At 35.1% G+C, this 21,935-nt stretch overlaps 2 protein-coding genes across 2 annotated transcripts; both read left to right on the plus strand.

Annotated features, from left to right (window-relative positions):
- Window positions 1-1,094: 1,094 nt before the first annotated feature.
- Window positions 1,095-9,690, plus strand: LOC132847568 (T-cell surface glycoprotein CD5). The gene is made up of 7 exons (XM_060872971.1): window positions 1,095-1,202; window positions 1,840-1,894; window positions 5,261-5,653; window positions 5,780-5,899; window positions 6,157-6,207; window positions 6,471-6,536; window positions 8,507-9,690. Exons 1-7 carry the CDS (start codon window positions 1,185-1,187, stop codon window positions 8,584-8,586), a joined length of 783 nt encoding a protein of 260 aa, XP_060728954.1. The 5' UTR covers window positions 1,095-1,184; the 3' UTR covers window positions 8,587-9,690.
- Window positions 9,691-13,743: 4,053 nt separating this feature from the next.
- Window positions 13,744-21,819, plus strand: tmem132a (transmembrane protein 132A). The gene is made up of 11 exons (XM_060871516.1): window positions 13,744-13,807; window positions 14,597-14,811; window positions 14,911-15,120; window positions 16,045-16,547; window positions 16,642-16,794; window positions 18,500-18,695; window positions 18,961-19,104; window positions 19,246-19,448; window positions 20,078-20,297; window positions 20,455-20,646; window positions 20,977-21,819. Exons 1-11 carry the CDS (start codon window positions 13,744-13,746, stop codon window positions 21,706-21,708), a joined length of 2,832 nt encoding a protein of 943 aa, XP_060727499.1. The 3' UTR covers window positions 21,709-21,819.
- Window positions 21,820-21,935: the final 116 nt, after the last annotated feature.

A 21,935-nucleotide genomic window follows, 5' to 3' on the forward strand; every position in this document is an offset into this window, starting at 1 on the left:
TTCCTGGAAAGGAAGTTATATTACCTGTTTTGCCCTTAAATTAAAAAATAATAAAGTAAATCAAATTCTTAGTGTTTAGTAGACTTTTGTCACTAAAATAGAGTGAATTGTAAGTACACTTTTAAGTGTTTAAGCAATAGAGGTATTACGTTTACAGGTTAGTTTTTTTTATTTAATTAGGAACAGGCAAAACAGGCAGTTTGACTCACTTTCCAAATGTATTGAAATACAGTTAAAACTGAATCATAATCGAGATTTGAGGAGGTGTTGTGGGGATTTTTGTTCGGCAAACCAGAATTTACGGGCCTTTTTAACACTGCTACGGCATGGTAAACCAACAGAGCGAAGCATGACAAAGACTGAGAGACTGAAGGAGGAATAAGAGGCGATAAGGCAAGAGTGTAAACAAAAAAGAAATGAGCAATAGTAAGATGAAAGGAAAAAAGAAAAGGATGAGCGACAGGGTATTAGGTTCTTGCATCATTTGCATTCGGTGATTCACCTTGACTTGTCATCTGTTGTCATTAAAATTAGGCCTAACTCTTGGGCCTTTTATTTAAGATTTACAATATGTAAACTAAATATATGATATATTGTATTATGCTCGCTCTCTAAAAAAAAGGAAATTATTCTCTGGTCACAAAAATGGGGCAAATTATAAAATTCCAGATGAACTCCCAAATTTTTTCCTTTGGAAAATTTAGAAGTTAAGAGAACATTTTATTCTAAATTAAAGTCCTCTACAAAATGCTCAAATAAAAACACGTCATATAAACAGGAAGTTCGGCGAAGAAAATATTCAATCTGTCTTTTTGGTTTTATTCTGTAGTGCCTTGGCTCTACAAAAGGCAGAGGAGTTTGTATAAAAATGAACACATATAAAATTACTCACGGCACTACATCACTATTTCTCAGCCTCGTTTATTATGCCACTCACTGCACTAACACCCACTTATTATAGTCTACATGGCTTTTTTGCTCAAGTTTAACAATTTTTGTCTTGCTTTGAAGTGAGGAAACGGAGCAGCGTGCAGAGAGCAACATTCAAGCTGTGGAGATGCACTGTATGGAGAGAGTGAGTTAGACAGAGATGATGGGGGAGGAGAAATGAAAAAAGGATAGCTTTAACACCTCTGCCTGTTTCCTTTGACTTCATTTCTATCTGTTGCTTTGTATGTTGCTACATGCTTTTTTCAGCTAAGGTAAGATCTTATATATATTCTTTTAAGTATCTCTAGACACCTGACGCAATTGAATCTAAAAATCCTGGTGTGGGATGCTGGTTAAACACGGAAAAGGATATGTAATTCTATAATAAGATTCATTTCCCTCCAATTTATTAATGTGTGTTCTGTGACCGTCTGCGATCAATTCACTGTAAAGACTTCATTTAATGATTAAAATGAAAACTTCAGTCATGAAAAGTACAGCGATTCTACTTAGGTTGAGATTTAGGCCTTAAAAATTTGTAACGTACTCAGTTTTATAAAATTTAATGGAAAACACACATTCTGGGCCTGTTATGTGTAAAAATTCAAGTGTTGATTTGCTGTGGTTCAGGAAGATGGTATCTTAAGGAACGGAGACCTTATTTGTTCTTCAAAGACAAAGCTACTTGTTTTGAAGTTTTAGATAAGTCTATTTCTTTCTTTCTTTCTTTTTTTTTTTTTTTTTAATTTTGTTTTCTTTTAACTCCTACATACACTAAATACACTATCCATGACACCTCAGCATTCAGCTCTTAAATTACCAGGAAAAATAAGGTTTGAATAATTGTGAAACAATATATTTGGAATATAAATTCTATTCTCAATTCGGTGTCTTCATATTTTCTGATAGTTACTGATGGACCGCATTTTTCTGCTGGTGTTCATGCCTGCTCTCATCACTGCTGGTGAGGACCACTTTCTATTTCTTTATATTTACAAAAGATGGGCCATGATCTATGTTTCAACACCATGTAAGCAAAGAATATTTTTGCTGAATAATCTGTCATATCAAAGATATTCCATGATCGGTTCTGCCCTGGATCAAGGTCACTTGAATAAACCCGTAAAATTTGTGGATTTATGTGGATTTATTTACAATTATGTTGCAATGGGTGTGTATTGTGAAAAACTGCATTCAACACAATATTGCTAGAATATTAATAATCCAATTAGGCCTTTGATAGCTAGAGTCCTATTTAATATTATTCAGATTCTAACCATTCCTCATCATTGAGTTTTAGACAATAAGACACTGTTTCAAGTCCCTGATACTCAATACTGTATATTTAAAGCAAGAAATGTATTCAGTTCAGTATTTGATTTATTATCACATCTAATTCTTGAACCTGCTTAAAAGATTCATCCTATATTAATGCGGGTTTAGATTTTAGGAGTTAATAGGAGTTTGCCACTGGCTAATCAATATATTACTGTAGACCATTCTAGATTTTGACTGCACCTTCAAAACTCCTGATTGTGCACAGTGCATCTGTGTTCAAGCCACATGAAAAGAAAAGTACTACAGAATGAAGCAAGTCTTCAAATGCAATGTACGAAAACAGCAAGGCACAAATGCTGATTTTTGTCATATGTCATGACCAGACACCAGCTTTCCTGCACTGGAAAAATTATATACTTCATCTTGCTGTTTCGTTTCTACTGAACGCATCAATATTTTGCAAATGTTTCAATAGGAACTTTTACTCTAGAAAATTTTTAAACACAATCTGCAATTGGTTTTTGTTTTTGCATCAGTCTACAAATGATTGATTCATTCGCAAAGGCTTATCAATAGCTGTGGTGTGTAAATAATGAGCTCTATGCCTTCAGTATAAAGCCAGAATATATTTATGTGTCCAATATATGTATAAATGTATTTTGATCGTAAAATCTGATTAAATTTATAGTTTAAATGGTCTCTCAATAAATAGCTGGTTTACAGATGTGATTGGTTCAATCCTGTGTGCTTAGATGGTCTATTAGTGATTATATGATTTATATGATATATTTCACAAGGACATTTTTCATGAAGATAAATCCCTTGCCTATATCTAGTCTGCATAAAAATAGGTATTTTTATGTATTTTAATATTTTCAATTTGATTTTATTCATGTATAGTGCTTTTACAAAATGACGTGGTCTCAGACATTTTTGATCCATTTACATGAGTTATTACCTCACCATAACATAATTAATGTCGTATCAGTGAGTTTTAGATTATGTTAGCATTTTAATTACATAATTACGATAGCATTATCTCTGTTGCGTCTATTGTGTTTGAACTGTGAAATCTTTTTTGAAAAAGTGCATCAATATACTGCATAATCTTTACAAAGACACAAATTTTATAATATAATGTTTAAAATCCAGCATAACAATATATTTCATGCAGCAAATTAATTTAGTTTAGTGTTTGCTTTGTCATGACTGATGCTATACATGCTTAATAGGAAGATTAGCAATCATTAAGGTATTATATAGTGTTTTTATATGAATAATATTAAATGGTATTTAGTAGCTTTTACCTTTATTACACCAAAATAAATGTTGCTTTAGAGTTAACAAGTTTGTCTTTTCAACATGCCACTGGCTAATCACGCTTCATCTAGATTTTGAGCGTACTATCAAAAATTCTGCAAAGCCTGAGCTTGCACGGTGCAACTGTCTCAAGCCACATATTTTGAGAAATACAAAATGTGAGTGCATGTGAGCAAAGCCGCAAATGTTGATTTTGTCATACGCCATGACCTAGCATTATAAAAGCTTGTCATGTCAAGGTGACAACAGCAAATGTAATTAGAAGGTTGTGTTTTTGGCAGTAACACATAATCACATTCAGTCAGTGGGATAGTGGGAAAAATAAATTTTTTATCTTTTTAATAGATTTATACATTTTATTAGCAATGCTTTATGAAAGCGTTCATTCCCTCACCCATAGATTTCCAGTTAAAAGGTTTTTTTAATGTTATGCTACAATTTATTTATTTACTAATGGTAAATAAATTAAAAAAAAAAAAATGCAAGAATCATTCCGTCAAATACAAGCCTTTGTATTTAATAACCTATGTATAGTCCAGAGACATATTCTAATGAAGAGGGCTTTATTATACAGATAAATATACATTTATAAATCGCACTTTAATCCTAGATTCGTCTTACAGTTAATATTAGAAATTCGTCAAGTGTAAAACAAATACATGTTGGGAGTTAAGAGTCTAATTAGCATAATCCAGCACTTTCAGTGTGTATTGGGAAGAAGATCTTTTACAGAAATTATATTTATTTAAAATGATTTCATTTTGCAAGACCGATTCAATTATGACTTCAGTCAAAGTTGCAGTTGAGCAGCTGAGGGATGACGACTGCACAATTGGCCAGCCATTTACCTCTTATAACATTTTTTGTGTTATCGTTTTCATCATTGTGTCATCATGCAAAATGTCTGTAATTTCTTTTCACGGATTCTTTGGACAGTGGCTGTAGTTTGGTCTTAAATCAGTAACTGGGTTGAATTATATCATTTGTACATAATGAGCAAATAATTAACTCAACTTCATTCTAATGATTTAACACGTTTTTAAAATTTCAAAAAATAAAAATAAAATAAAAGAACTTCCTGTAGTTCCATGTTCTTAAGGACATCCAGATAATGAAACATCCAAATCTGAGTGTGTACAAATAACAAAGTTGAGGGAATGTTGTGGTACAGTATACGCCGAAAATGTATGTTTTAATAATATATAGTAGATGACTCATTGAAAATTATTATTGAAGATTTGATAATAATATAATAATATATTTTGTTAAGCAAGCAAATTGATTAACACATTTATAAGAATGAAAAATAAGAGTTTTTAAATATTTTAATGAATATATTTCAAAGTAAAGTGTAGTTATTGTGGGCTGTGACAGGCAAAAATGGGTCAGACAAAGTGCTTTAGATAAGCATAAAGAATATTAAATATTTTATCCGTTTTTCTTCAAATTTACATGCACACATATTTTTGAAGGTAAAAACAGTGGGGCAAAAATGTCAGACCGATCATGGAATCACACAGTGGGTCTCTGGCAGTGCTGTAGTTTGAATTCATGATTTTTCTGATTACTAGCAAAGTGTTTTAACTGCTCTTGTGGAAACTTGTCCAGATTCAATTCTAAAGCCACTACAAAATATTCTATCAGAGAATAATATCTAAAAGATTTATGGTTTTGTCACTCAGGTTGCTTCCAATATTTCATAACCACATAGTCTCTGTGATTTCTGTTACAGATGCAGTTACTCTAAATACGGTTTCATCTAATTCGTCTGCTTGTTCTAATACTAACTGTACTTGCAATTCTACAACTATGTCAACAAGAATCAGCCCTGTGCCCAAGATTATATATGTGACCCTACCGCCTATAATGGGCAGGTTAAAGGTGAAATGGGAAAAGAAAAAGCCGTGTCAGGGCAGCATACAGTTCTCCATAAATTTTACACAAACAAGTAAGCTGTGTTCTGAAAAAATTATCACTCCAACATTGGGTAAAGAGTTATGTGAGGAAAGAAGATGTGGAGAGTTCCTTGGGTTCAAGCACAATGCTGAGAAAGGGTACATGATCCATGAAAACCTAACTACGGTCAATGAGGCTCTGTGTAACATAACAGTCCTTACTTGCAAAGGTATGTGCATGTGTGTGTGCTTGCATGTGTCTGTGTGAGCGTTTGTGTATAACATTCAATTAAATTACTGAATCATACTTCGTACACTGTATTTACAGTAACCATTGTATTTCTGTTTCTCCCAAGAGGAGAGCACCAAAGAACTGACTGTCTACAAAGTAATAACAGGACTGTTACTGACACTGATTGCTGTCGTCCTTCTCTGTCGATTTGCACAGCCAGCGTACATAGCTGTCCACAATAGATGTGAGTCACGGAAAGGTTCATTTTAATTATAATCATTTGTATTATTCGTTATTCACCCTAAAGCACATTATTTAGGATCTATTAAAAATATTTAGTTATTATGGTTGAAACTAGTAGGAACACATTTGTACAGGCTACAAATCATTCATGTTTACTGTTAAAACTGATTAAATACTGTTAAATACTGATACTGTTAAATACTGAATATATATGTTTCAGCATTAATATATACAACCTGTGGTCTTCATTTGATGTAGTTTCACAGAAGCAGCAGAATCGCTGGATTGGACCAACACAGAGTCAGAGTGGTGAGTCATTTTGCTCTCTCTCTCTCTCTCTCTCTCTCTCTCTCTCTCTCTCTCTCTTGCCCTTGCCCTCTCTCGCACACACACACACACACACACACACACACACACACACACACACACACACACACACACACACACACACACACACACTCATACATGAACATTCTTGCAGTGGTGAGAATGTTCATCATTCACTCTTTCATCCTTTTTATTATTTCATTTAATTCATTAATTCTTTTTTTTCTTGAATTTTTTTCTTCCAGTGTCATATCATAGAGGACAGGGCAGTCAGCCCAATAATAATAAAATGAAGAGGCAGTCTTATCCAGGTAAGTGTTTGTACACACACACACACACACACACACAGAGACCTCTATTTACTATTGAAGCAAAGATTAAGATCAATTATATCAGTTAAAGTGTCTATTTTATTTTTTATAATGCATTTATAAAAAATGCATGATATCCAACACAATTTACAGATGCTGGATGCATGACTACATTTTTACAGTACTTTTTTACAATGAATTTCCCCCCTTTTTTTATATTTATATTGTATATTTTCTCAGTTTCCTTAATTTCATGTGGCATCCAGAAGTCTGTAAATGAACTAACAAACTATGCGTTAAGTTCTTGAGTCTTGAATACATTAATACTGAAAGAGTGCAATCGCTGTAGAGCCTAAGAAATGTCCAGTGCTGTGCAAGTCTTTTTCTTGATAGATGATTTGCATATCAGATATGATGCAGCTATATTATATCAGCAGAATAGACCTTTCCAGATGTTCATTTTCCAAAAAATAGTTAATAGAGGATCTTTTATACCAAAAATATCTATTTTATATCATAAAAATAAACCAAATTAAAAGTTAGACCATTTTATTCTAAAGATTAATGTTGTATGTTTTTAGTGTTTATTTTATGTGTATTTTTTTTATGTGTATGTTTAAAAAAACAAACAAAAAAAACCCTGAACAAAGTTTTAGGTTGATGGTATACTAAGTGTGTAACCTAGTGAACCAGTGTTAATGTATTCACTGATAGAGACTTTAAAGCACTTTTGTCCATCTCTCTGGATAAGGGTATATGTCAAGAGCCATAAATGTAAATTAAACAAATCATACAGGGCCACACGTCCACCACAGATTCAGTTTTCTAATGCACTTTACAGAATTTTTTTCAAATGCTTTTCATTATTTTGACGGTATTATTACCGAGCAGATGTTTCATACAGTAAGTGAACTGACTGTGCAGACTGCATAATAAGACATCTAAGTTAATAAGAGTACACTAATTAATTACTCAAATAATAATACAATTCCTTATTGTAATTTACTTGAATTAAAGTATAGTTTAAGTCATTATTTAAAATGAAACACCTAAGTTTCCTGAAATTATATTATCGTTCTTCTGATCAAGAAATAAAGGAACATCTGAAAACATTTACTAAGCATAACCCACAGCAGCTACAGGTGCATCCCAAATGGCTGAATGTTAGCTAGCATAGTAACACTACAGTACATCTAGACTGCATGCTAATAATTTACTATCAATGCAAATTGATTAATTGATTTCTATTCAAATTTACATTTATCGCATTTATGATGAACACAAGTTCTTTGAAGACTCTATCTGTGAATACATTAACGCTAGTTCACTAGATTACAGACTTATGATACCATCAACTATGTTCTTTTTAAATACATAAAACAAACGGAAAATAATCGCTAGTTTAAGTGTTTCAGGAAGACATAGGTCTTTACCCATCGTTTTGAAGATAGCCGGTGACTAAGCTGTTCGGACATCTAGGGGAAGTTCATTCCACCACCTTGCTGCCAGAACAAAAAAGAGTCTTTAATGTATACCTACCTCTTATCTTGAGAGATGGAGGGTGTAGTCAAGCAATGCTGGTAGATCGGAGAGAGCAAATTTCTTGAACCTCAAGAGTTTTTCTCCTCGCACATCCTTTATGCTTGCTTGTGAGTGTACAGATAACCAATCACAAATAAAATACAGATTTTTACATCAAGGTATCATTCGACTACCTGTTCTTGTTGTTTCAACAAATCACCAAACCAACTGATTTCCAGAAATATATAGATTGCAAAACACTCAGTTTATTTTTTTCACAAATTGTAGTGAATAAGTGAAAGAAACTCATAATACATGTACTGAAAATATAAACACATACTCTTGATTATACATAATTTTGCGTCTTATCAATTTTGAATTTTTACCTAACTTCTGCTCACTGAACGCACACACTGGAACTATGATACAAACATTTTTTGTGTTTCCAGGCTTGGATAGACTTACAGTATATCCCAGCAGAGAGCCTTCATCGAACAGGAACAGCGACTATGACTCATATGGTTTTTAAGCCCCTCTCGTACAGTGTAGGAGTTTGTGAGAATACGTCTTTTGAAGGCTCGGATGTTACTCGAAGATCAACTTGGTACTCATAACCACCAGTCTGATATTACATTTTGTCAAATTTCAAAATAATGTATAGTTTATAATGTTAGCCAGAAATTTTTCCAGCAGTACTGATTTTTTTATAATCACTATTCATAAATTCATAAATTTGCTACTAATTTATTTGTTTTCACATATTTGATTTGCTATAGTAGATACATTTATAATGTTTCTGATCAACTAAACCCACATGGCATACTAAAGATTATTGTTTATTTATTGGTTTGCTTTTTTGACCAGAGATTGATTCATATCCCTCATAAACTTATTCTTTATCTGATTTTTCATACTCTGATCTGTTAATAGTCAATTATATTGTCCATTACTGTTGTATAGTTTAGATTGTATTTTTCTATTCTAATTTTATTTGAATTCCTGCATACTGTTACAGAGATTTAATATGAAATGTGATACAGTTTTATTGTGCTTTAAAAGTGTTTAAAATATTAATAATTCTTTTCTTTATGGCTCCTGCGACTAATATTATTTAGTGCATTAGTTAACATAAACAAACCACAGACACCAGCATTATAAATCATAAGTACTGTTAACCAAGTAGTTAACATGAGTAATGATTGATTTTTGTTACAATGTAAATGAGATAGACCTGCGTTGACTGTTAAGACACAAGATAAAAGAAAAATAAGTCCACATAAATAAGTAAAAATTCAATCACAGCATGATGCTATATATTGATGACATATTTCTTTCTGAACTCTGGTCTCTAGGTATAAATATTCCAGCCTCAGTTCCCAATATTCCCAGTTCTCTAACATGAATATATTTATTCGTTTTACTTCCTGATGGTATGAATGTTGATTTATTCAGATGATGAATATTTGGCTTATTTAATATTTGGCTTATTAAATATTAGTTATTTTAGTAACTAATACTGGTTACTGGTTTATTTACTAATGCATTCCATAATGTTAGTTATGTGAACTTTTGTGTAAAGACTTTAATGTAAATTTCCCCTAGTCCTTTTATTTAATAAATAAATTTTGATGAATCTCTCTCTCTCTCTCTCTCTCTCTCTCTCTCTCTCTCTCTCTCTCTCTCTCTCACTGTGTGTGGGTGTGTGTGTATGTGTGTGTGAGAGTTAGTGTGTCAGAGCATGATTCCCATTGTGTGAATTTGGGTGGAGGAGGTAGAAACAGACAGACAGACAGAGGCAAGAGGGGAGTGTGCGAGCAGGTGATGATGGGAGACAGGCAGGGAGGAATATGAATGCAAAGCTTTGCAGCGCTGTGGTTTCCTGTCGTGTTTGGACTAACTTCCTGTTTGTGTTATTTCTGTCGTTCATTCTCTCTCTTGCTCTAAAAATATTGCAGGTTCAGAAGAGCGCCTTTATTTGTTTCTTTCAAAAGTGCAGACATTTCACTCATTCATTTTTATTCTCTCTGTCTATTCTTTTCTACTTCTTGTCTTCCTTCCTTAATTTCTAATAACGTTATGCAGTGGGAGAGGGATTTTCTTGATTTACTTTATCCTTTTCCATCCATAGCTTAGCCAACTTAATCTTAGCCAACCAATCTTTTTTCTGACATTGTTGATATAAAGCATTATGGATACGGAAACATTTAAGACTAATGCACGTGTGAGAGAGACATGCTTTGTTAAGAATGGTTAGATAAATGTAAGAGTATGTATGTTATATCCGATTGATTTGCTTTGACATAACCTTGATGAACAGGCAGTTCATCCACACCAACCCTCCAATGCGGCTGAATTAAGACAATTCTATGTGAAATGAAATACTCATTTATGTTTATCGTAAATGCTTGAGTGTAGTTGTTGGGTAACAACTTGTTATTAGGTTTAGGTGGCAATTACTTTTTCACATAAGGCCAGTAGTTTTTTTCTCTTAATAAATGAAATCATCATTTGAACGCTTGATGATCTCAATTATTTAAGAGTGACCAATATGCAAAAAAAAGGAAATAGGAAGTAAAAAAGGCACTTTGGGTGCTGTTCATTTAAACAGATAAGACAGATAACATCATCAACAACAACAACAATAATAATAATGATGATGTTGATGATAATAATAATCATTATCATTATTATTATTGCTATTGTTGTTGTTGTTGTTGCTATACCTCCAACCTAATAAAATCTTTATGAAATTTAAGTATTGACAAAAAAGAGAAAAAAGAGACAAACAGGCCATTGTTATTACACAATAGACTTTAATATGCTCCCATTTAAAAAAAATAGGAAACTGGAAAAAATAGAAGTTGTATATGCGTGAGGTGATTAAAATGACTTAAAAAAATGTAAAGCATCAAGCTTTATATGTTATGATAAGTGTATATGTAATCACTATTCATTAGTCATTCACTGGAAAGGAATGACCAGGAAAGAATTCATATTATGCCTGTAATGAATTCTGACCTATTAGATGAGCTCTTGTTTTTTTTTTTAATTCAACTTGAGTATAAACTTTTGTAGACAGGACATTATTTACATTACATTTACATTATTTCCTGTCCAGGGTCACCTAAATGAGGATGAGGTTCCCATCTGAGTCTGGTTTCTCTCAAGGTTTCTTCCTCATATCATCTCAGGGAGATTTTCCTTACCACAGTCGCCTCCAGCTTGTTCATTAAGGAGAGATGTTAGAGATATATAGTAATTTAAATTTAAACATTAAAATTTTTATTCGGTTTCTATGCTTCTGTAAAGCTGCTTTGAGATAATGTTAATTGTTAAAATTGTTACACTATACAAATAAATTAAATTGAATTAGTTAGTTATTCCACAATGAATTGTACAGTTGTATCTCCAGCTTCCTATAATTGATTTGAAATTGGATAGTGAACTTATAATAATTTCTATATGCCTGTACAATAGCAGTTATATTGTTGTAAACAATATATCTTTTTTAATAATAGTGCACATATAAGACATAATTTGTGTCTGTGTGTGGGAGAGAGGGCAAGTGGGTGGTTGGATAAGTGCCATCTCTTCCTCATCCTCAGGTCAGAAAAGACGATTATCTCTATTGTTTGAATGAGGTTGCAGCAGAGCACAATGACAGCTGACAACAGATTACACATAGAGATTAGCACAGCGACTAAATTCCTCCACAGACATCCATCATCCTTCCTTTCACGCACGTACTGCAACACAAAAATAAATTGGAAGCGTAAAGCAAGTTTTTATGCTTTTAAGCTTTAATTATATAAATATATTATGTTAATCTTTGTATATTATACATCAAAAAAGGTTTATTGTGCTGTTTTATTTAAACAGCACCAAAGACACAGACATACATGCAGTACACGAGAGAAGGAATAAGCAGCAGACATCTGTGTTTATCACTGTGTTTGTGTGTGTGGGAGAATGATAGTCTGACATCCTGAGTGTGTGTCTGCTTTGTGTGGTTTAATGCTATAGGGTTATGCTAAGCTCTTTGTCTTTAATCTCTTTCTATTCTATCAGTGAGCCAAACTGTATCTGATAAAGGAATATTCTGGGCTCCTCTTTGGTGAGCCTTCACGTAAGGCTGATGTACATAAGGCTAGAGAAATTAAGATGAAACCCTATTAGCATTTATAAAGGCTTATTCTTACATGAATAAAATTAAACTGACTCCAACTTTAACAAAAATATTGAATAAAATGTTGAATGTTTAGTTCAGGACCATTGTGAGATGTTACAACATTGCTCATGAAGGTTGGCACCCACAGGTTTATAACAGTTGTCAAAAAGAACTTAAGGTCAAACGTAAGCCTATGAAAACTGCAGTTAGTGAAATGTTATTGACATATGTAAAGAAACTTATCTTCTCAAACCTGAAATTATAAATATTTATATGGGAAAAGAGGGCATTTCCACAATATCTACGTTCAGCTGGCTACACACACTATATGCTAATGAGGATTATGACTTTAAAACATCATGTACTGCTTTTGCCCTCATGGTAACCCTTTTCCTTTTACATTTTAAGTGTTGAAAGCTTTAAATATTTAAAGCTTAAAATGCTCAATTTAAGCAATTTATATCTTTGTTTATTTACTGTGATGGGAAGAAGATATTCAGACACATTTGTTAATGTTAATTAATATACTTCCACTTCCAGTTTAGACATCTAATATCTTCTGAATTTGTCATTTTAAATATAAAATTGGCATAAACATATAAATGTTTTTAAAATCAAATAAACAGAAAAACAGATATTTGCCCACCACAAAGTAACATCATTATTGCCTTGTTTGCAGTTCCAGCTTTGAGACATCTACATAACATCGGCGATTCAGTTTTGACTTGTCCAAATCATCTTCAATTCCCAAAGGCTGCATGGATCAGTCTGATAGATTTGCACTTTCAAAATCCTCCATAAACAAAGTTAGACAATTGACAAAATGTTTGTTTCCACTGACCAAATTATATTGATCGAAAAGAGTTCTGATTTGTCTAAATGCTTTTAGATGAGTGACGTGACGTGACATACAGTACAGCTAAGCATGGTGACCCATACTCAGAATTCGGTCTCTGCATGTGCATGCTGTTGTTTCTGTTTGAGCAGAGGAGTTTTGCGTGGGTTGCAGGAATGGAGATGATTATGGTGCAGATCATTGTGTATTGTGTTTTGCTTGATAGGTGTTACGGCTGTTTTCAGGTCGTCATGCAACTCTTTTTGATTGACTGCTGTTAGCTGAGAGCATGCTGGAAATTCTTGTGCTGGGAGAATTCATTGTGATTCACTGATATATATATATATATATACATTGTGTATATCCTTGTATATACAAATAAACACAAAAGGGAGATGAACACACAAAGGGGAAAGATGATAGTGAATTGGAACAGAGAGAAAGAGAGAGGATTATTTCCCATTTTAAATAAATAAATCTACATTGTGTGAGTGAGACGGAGATGGGGGGGTGCAGTTAGAAGGCAACAATCCTGGCACAACTGAGAAAAACAATTTCAAAATCACTTTCAACACAACTAGACATTTAGAAAGTGCTGGCAAAATCTAGCAGCTGTTTAACTCAGTATCATAGTGAGAAACAATGTAAATGCCACAGAGAAAAATGCCTTTAATTTAGTCAAGATGACTGAAGAGAGAAGCCAAATATGTTGGCTGTTTTACATTCTGGAGACACCAAACAAAGAAGGTAAGAAAATAATTTAATTCTTAACTACAACAGCCAGAGTAAACATATAGTAACTCATTGATGTGATTCTTTTCCATTTAACCATTTATGCAATGTAATTACCAACTATTTGAGATTATATGTGCTTCATTCAGGAATACATGGCAAAAATATTTTAGTATTTTACAAATAAGGTTGGACTGGGAGGATGATTTATTTTATGTTGTTTTAGGGATGAAATGATGGTTTCAAGCACTATGTCTATGACTCTGACTATGAAAGTGATAATCCTCTGCTGCTTTGTGGTGTATTGTAAGTTAAGTATTCACACATAACAATCACATTTGCTTCCTCAAATATTGTAATTGTCAGCTACTGTTCATTTAAAGAATCCTAGTTTACCATAGTTAATATGCAGATAGGTTTATGCAGGAAATTAATGAATTGTTTTGACAACATCCTTCCATTTGTCATGTTGTCCTCAATGCATTTAATATGTTGTTTTCCTTGATGTACATTTTTTTGTCTAGCATCTGTTCTCAGACTCATCTCAGGCTGTGATTGGTTGTGTATTTAATATCAATATCTTTGGTGTATTTTAACATTTAAACGAGAGAGAGAGAGAGAGAGAGAGAGAGAGAGAGAGAGACAGACAGACAGACAGACAGACAGACAGAGAGACAGACAGACAGATAGTGAAGTACTGAGATTTTTGACAACAAAATATGAATTTAAGAAACCAGTTCACTTATCGTTACATAATGTGAAAATAAGTCTCCATCTTTTCTGTTCTCTCCACCTACTTAAAAGCCCACACCCAGCCTCTACCCTCTCTGTCCCTCCCAGTCCAAATCTCTGTTCTTCCCCCATGGCACTCTCTCACCGTGTCTCAGGCTGAGTTGAGCCTCCTCTTTACCAACTCCAGCCCTTTCTCCTTTACAAAGTCTCTGCTGCTTATGCCTCATGCAGGAACAGACTCTAAACCAGTCCTCCATGCTACCTTTGGTTCCTACTCTGTGACTCAGGTATACTTCCAATATTTAAAAATAATTCATTTCAACATTTTGGGTTTGAAGAAACATTTGTCCACCACTTATCATCCCCTGTTTTTCTTTATTCTCCAGCTTGTTTCTGAACCTTTAGCTCAGTTTTCTGTACCTATTGTTGCATACCTGCTTTCCGAAACAGTTGACCAAAAATGGGATGATGAAGGAAGGGAAGGTTTTACAGTCAGAGTGTTGTTCCACATGAAAGGTGACTCAAGCAAAAGAACATGTGTGACGCTTCATGCTTTCAAACACACAGAGGAGCACAAAGCATCCTGCATTTCCCAGGTATTGGCAAAGCTGCAGGGCAAGCTTTACATAAAATTCCTTCTTTACAAAAGTCTCTATGAACAAATAACAGAACTGAATGATGTGCACAGTTTCCTTTTAATGCATAATGCAGGGGTTACCAGTTATATTCAAAAAGAGTTAGTGTGTGTGGTTCAGGTGTTCATTCTGTTAAAGCAAGATAAACACCTTATTACACCTGATTACACCTTGGGCTTGGGTTTCTATAGACTCAGTTGTGGCTTCTGTTTGGTTGGCTTTAGAATGAATGATTCATTTAATACTTTTTATAAATAAGACAAATCAAAGTGGTTATATTTAGTTTCACATTGGCACTGTCAATTTTTATCTTATAATAAATATAAAATTCACTATTTGTCTATGACAGCTATTTTTCATTGATTTATATTTAAACAATTACTGTTGGAAGTTTACTAATATGACCACTGAGATTAAAAGACTTGTGAAAGTGTCCCCCCTTTCTGGGATTATACCTCTAGCACTGTTGCTAGACTTTGGTCTCCCCTGCATAAAATACTTTTCACAAATGCATGATTTCTATAAGCCACAACAGAGGATCTGCTACAGAAGCCACAATGTCACAGAGTCACTGAACGATTTTTTCATTAAAAAAAAGTTAGCTGAACTTTTGTCATGTACTCAGATTGGTCCAATACTTTGCAGAGCCTGCATCCAGCCCACTGTCTGCCAGTATGTCAGCCCTGCCTTGTAGCAGTGCAAGATTTCACTGTTGTAGAGAGCCAGTTGTCATGTCATGCATTTACATAACTGGTTATGCAACCAGTAAACAAGATGTTTGATGAAACCTTTCTGCTTGTATCAATGTTTGATGTATTGCATTATTTTATCCAAGTATTGTTTTTCTTTTCCAATAACTGTACCTTGTACCATGTTCATTGGAAGCCTCCTCTAGGGCTATGTGTGGTCACCATGACTTTACCAAAAGACTGGTTTAAGCCTGATCAGACTGCTCAATTATACCAGAGCCAAAGATTCAGACAACGGCATCCATACAGACTCTGGTCCCATAACCGCAGCCAATGGGGAAAAAACTTCCCAGCATCTCTCAGGGCCAAACCTGGTGTTCTAAGGGATATGATCAAGCTCTACTACTCTTCTATTGGCAGTATCACCAACCATAAGATATCACCTCTAAGATGCATGGTGGACAAGCATACACAGAGAAATCTATACTACATTGGATCTGTGGATCTTCCGGATAAAGAAACCAAAAGTAACAAACCAATGCAAGGTTATTCCTGCTCCAGTGAGCTAGAACAGGATGAGATATGGCTGAATCCAGACGTACTAATTTACTATAACAAGGGGCCTGTGCAAGTTGGACAACCAATTGAAGTCTCATTAAACATAAGAACAAATTTTAGTGGCGATTTCCTCATTGTAAAGTATGATTTATTATTTTTCGAATCACATTTTTTGATTGATTACACTCTGGAGCTGCAGGTCATTACAATTAATGCTGCAATTTTTTATCCTTAGGCTTAAAATGAAGAAAGGGTTACTGTCACTACAAGCCCATCCAAACAAAAACTCTCACCTGTGGACTGTTAAAGTGGAGAAGACATCAGGCAGCAAACATGACACAATTTCAATAATCTCTCAGAGAACTGGTACTGCTCTAGACAGAAGTGGGTAAGGCTGAAAGTTTATATAAGAAACACCTGCTATTAACCTGACTTTTAATTAGTCAATTGGTGTTAGAAATAACTCATATGAAAAGCTAAAACCCTCCCAAATGATGTTTAATGCACTGAAATAAATTAGTTTCACTGAAAAAAAGATTTATCATTTAATCAAGACAGAAATGTCAAAATTTGTCAAGACAAAAGTTTTGTCGCCTATACAGAAATTGAACAAATTTACTGCAAATACAAAAATATGTCAGCAAATTAAGTAGTGGTGCTGTGAGATCCAAATTTAATATCTTGTATGATTCCATGAGCTTGAAGGACTGCATCCATGCGGTTTGGCAAGGATTTATACAATTTATTGATGAAGTCATCAGGAATAGCAAAGAAAGCAGTCTTGCGTGCCTCCCAGAGTTCATCAATATTCTTTGGTTTCGTCTTCCATGCTTCCTCTTTCATCCTACCCCACATATGCTCAATGAAGTTCATGTCTGGTGACTGGGCTGGCCAATCCTGGAGCATCTTGATCTTCGCCTTGAGGAACTTTGATGTGGAGATGGAAGTATGCGATGGAGCACCATCCTGCTGCAGAATTTGGCCTCTTTTATGGTTGGGAATATAAGAGGTAGCTAAGATTTCTTGGTATTTTAGACTATTGATGTTGCCTTCCACCCTGCAGATCTCTCGCACACCCCCATACTGGATGTAACCCCAGACCATGATTTTTCCGCCACAACACTTCACCGTTTTCTGGGTGAATCTCGGATCCATGCGGGCTCCAGTAGGTCTCCTGCAATATTTGCAGTGACTGTGGTGTAATTCAACAGAAGATTCATCTGAAAAATCCACCTTCTGCCACTTTTCCAGCGTCCATCCTTTTAGCAGGCTGTGGGCCTTGGCAAGTGCCACACGGTTTTTCAATTGTCTTTTGTTTAGTGCTGGCTTCTGGGCACTGATTCGACCATGGAGGCCATTTCGAGACAGAATCCGACAAACTGTTCTGGTTGACACAGGGACTTCAGGTGACCAGGTCTCATGGAGCTCTGCTGCAGTGGGAAATGGGCTGGCCTTGGATTTTTGAGCCAACAAACGGTCCTCTCGAGCAGTTGTCTTGCGGGGTCTGCCTGACCTGGGCTTGTACAAAACGTCTCCAGTCTCTTCAAATCTTTTTTTTATCCTCTGTACTTGACGCTGAGACACATTGAAGGTATCTGCCACATCAGCAGTGGATCTGGTCTTCAGCCTCTTGATGATCAAAACTTTAGTCTCAGGGTGAATCTTAGGCATGTTTGCAGAGGTCTACTTGCAGTTGATGTGAAGGTCTAATGTACTGGGGTTCTTTTTATACACACCTGAGACCTAATTGATCCTTTATTAGTCACAGGTGAAGCTCATATGACAAGGCGACAACACTTATGTCTTTGCAAAAATTGACTCAATCTGCTTTACCAAGATGTGAATATTAGAATACTTTTGACAGTTTTGTTTTGCACTGAAACATTATTACAAAAGCTGTTGGGATTAAAAAATTGTAAAAAATCTTGATTAGAAATATATTTCAGCGGCACTTCAGGTCAATTTGTACACAAGCGACAAGACTTTTGTCAGGGACTGTAATGTTTTATGTATATATATATACAGACAACTATTTGTTAAATCTCAAACTATTACATGTATTTATTCATGTCTCTTTTCAACACCTTGCTCAGCACCTCAGCGCTGCAACTGGTGGCCTGTTTCTCATTTGAGGGCTTATACAGGCGCTTTGGAGTTGCAATGACAATTCCAGTAACCTGGTGGGTGGAGGACATCATGCGCAATAAGCCTGTTTCTCCAAATGGGGCAGTAACAACTTTCTTCTCCTTTTTGGACAGAGAGATAGTGGGCATCGCTCCCATTACAGTGGTAAATCATTAATATAGCATAGACTATAGCTTGTAACACACATATGTATACACACAGAGAAAGTGGTGGAGGTTTAGTCCATTTTTTCCTAAAAACATTTCATTTGTCTTTTACAAGGCTGGGGAGAAAGGGGTTGTCAATAATTAAGGACCGATAAAGACTATTGGGACATGTGATTTTGGACTTCAGATAAACTTGATCTGAATTGATCTTTGGTTTTGAAATTTATTACCTATTGTACTCTTTATTTTTCATACATTTACAGAGCAACACAATAATGAACACAGCCATCTTGTCAAGCCAACCTGTTTCCCTTCCGGTCTTAGTACTGGCAGTTGGGCAGGATAGCAAAGTATCGGATATTACTGCAGCAGTAAACTGTCATTCAACCAATGAAGACATTGTTAAGGTAAAGTGGTACTTGTGCAGAGCACATACATTACAGTATATAAAAATAATTATATCTGAGGATACATTATTTGTACAATGTATGTATACACGCCATATACTTTAAATATGCTGATGTCTTGGAGGTGCTCATTTTTTGCAGGTATCAAGTGATTGCTCTGCTGTTTATGTAGATGGAAGTGAATCTGGTGTGGGAAGTACCTGTGTCAAGGTGGTGTTTTCTCTGGGCATGATCAGAGGGTCTTTATGCCTGGCTGTGTGGACTCCAGTAGTTCCTCTCCGAATCTCTCTATCTGACACTGTCCTGAGCCCCATTGCAGGCTGGAGCTACTATACAGACACCAGGTATGCATAAATCCATTGAATAAAATTATGTAAAATATTTAAGTTCATGAGATAAAGAATAATAGTGTTAAACATTCCCCAATATATATAAATCAGCAAAGTTTGTGGTTGCTGTGGCTTGAATTTCCTCGATTAATGACAGAATATTTATGCCTTTAATTTCCAAATGTCTGTTGACTAGCAAATTCAATCTAGTGTACAAGTTTGTTGTGGCATGGTGACACAATCTCTGGTTCAATCCCTGAACTGTGTGCCATTTCACGTGCTAGCTGTCTCTGTATGAATTTCTTCTGAGCTCTCAGGTTTTTTAAGTTTAACAAAAACGTACCCATATGTGCATTGTTTTGCACCCAGTGCTCTCTGAATCCATTTTGACCCTGACAGGATAAAACAGTTACTGAAGATGAATGAATGAATGAATGAATGAATGAATGAATGAATGAATGAATGAATGCTTTGTGTGCCACTCAGTTCCACAGAATCCACTGAATATAAACACCACTGATGTACTAAAGTGAATGAAAGTATTTAAAAAGTACAATTGGCATAACTATCTTTATACATTGTGTAATTGTCTTCCCCTGTCTTTATCTCTCTTCTGCTGTCTTTCCTTGTCTTTTTTCTTTCAGATGCATTCCAGTTTATCAAAGGGCTACCGTACAGATTCTTGCACAATTCAGTGCCCAGTCAGCCCAGGGAAAACTTTCCTACATGCTTAGTTCACCTGACTGGTTTGTAGATGTGACAGATCTAGTTCATCATTGCCTGAAGATAGACAACTCTCGTGTTGCAGCTGTTCAAGAGAAAAATTATGTCATTGGATTAGAGCCTGGAGCTACTTCATTAAATGTTAGTATTTAAAAATATAAGTCTTAGAATTTACCATAAAACATACAAACATTCTTATGACATCATTACACCATTTTGTGTAAATTTATTATGCTGATTTATGATCTGCTGAATCCATGTTTGCAGCATTAAACTGATCTTTTTCCTTCTTTCTCAGCTTATATCTAGTCAGTGGGATGGTGTGCTTGGCACTGCTGATGTCATTGTGACCTCTGAACCTGTGGCCCCTGGTGACCTTTCTGTGCATTTAGTTGGTGGTCTTGGTCTGTCTTTCACCCCAAGCTCTTCAAATCCTTCTGTCATCACAGCGACTGTGACTTCTCATAACACACTATATAACCATGGGCAAGTAAGTACTGATAGTTTGGGTTGTATCCCTTGTGTTAGCAATGACAAGCTGCTTAAAATTTCTAAAAGCAGAAAGTGAAGGTTACAAGACTGAACTCATGTTCATTTTGGAAGCCCTTTTTAAAAGGTCTTCTTCTTCTTCAAAAAAAAACATTGCATGAGTAATGAAATCTCTTTAAGAGTACAACACAAGTCCAATCACCATGCAGTACTACAAGTTTAAGAATTATTAATTACAAATCTTGACATCTTTTACATTCTCTCTCTTTGTTATGTTCTCATCAGTTAATTTTTCTTTTGTTTCTTTCTCCACATTACCCTTGTCTCTCAGGAAGCTTCTCTTAGTGTTTGGTTACAGTTTGGTGATGACACTGCCACTCTGCTCTCTGCGTTTAGTCAGATCCCTTTCTCGCTTCATCTATCCTCACTGGCTGAGTCTGTGGTTGCTATAACACCTGCCCCGTTGCAGCGTGTCCTCGCAGAAGGAGATGGTGGAGGGCCCCTTGTGAAAGCCGAGCTTCTGGTCTACACTTGTGAGCTTGTGTCTAACGACAATAAAATGGATGAAATCAAAGAGAGACGTGGGACTCAGAAACTTGCCAAAGGATCAGGCTGGATAAGAGTGAACCTAGATGCAGACCTTTGGCCTCTAGAAAGTGAAGATTCTGACTTTGAGATGACTGATGTATCAGATACATTTGCAGAGTTAGACACAAATCTGTACCGTAACTTTGAACAGGAACAAGAAATACCTAAATCTACTAACTATGATGACAGTGCAAGCAATGACATGATTTCCTGGGACGACTTCGAGAGGGCCGTGTTGAAACCTGGCCATGAGGAAAATGCAATGGATTTTTCACCTGATATAGAGTATGGAATTGGGAACTTCGCAAATCGAGAGTTATTATTTGGAGTTGGAGCTGTCTTCTGTTTGCTGTGTCTTTCCTCCCTTTTGTTTTTAGTCAACTCCATGCCATGTGTAATGAGGGAACTTAGAAAGAGTCAAAGAAAAGAAATTAGGGAACAGATAGAGGTAGAAATATTCACTCAAGAAGAGTAAAAAAACAGGGAAAGATGGGACATGGGGTAAGAGGACGGCCCAGGGTAATGGAAGTGGACACACTTGTCCCTGTCTGTCTAAGATGAGATAAACCTTTTCAAATGTGAATTAGAATAATGTAAAATATTGTCTTGTCAGTAGTTTAACATAAATGCCAGAACAGCAATCTTCTCTAATGCTTTCCCCAAACAGTTTAAATATACTTTAAATGAATATTTGACATTTTC

Source organism: Tachysurus vachellii, chromosome 6 (genome assembly GCF_030014155.1).
Source record: "Tachysurus vachellii isolate PV-2020 chromosome 6, HZAU_Pvac_v1, whole genome shotgun sequence".
NCBI lineage: Eukaryota > Metazoa > Chordata > Actinopteri > Siluriformes > Bagridae > Tachysurus > Tachysurus vachellii.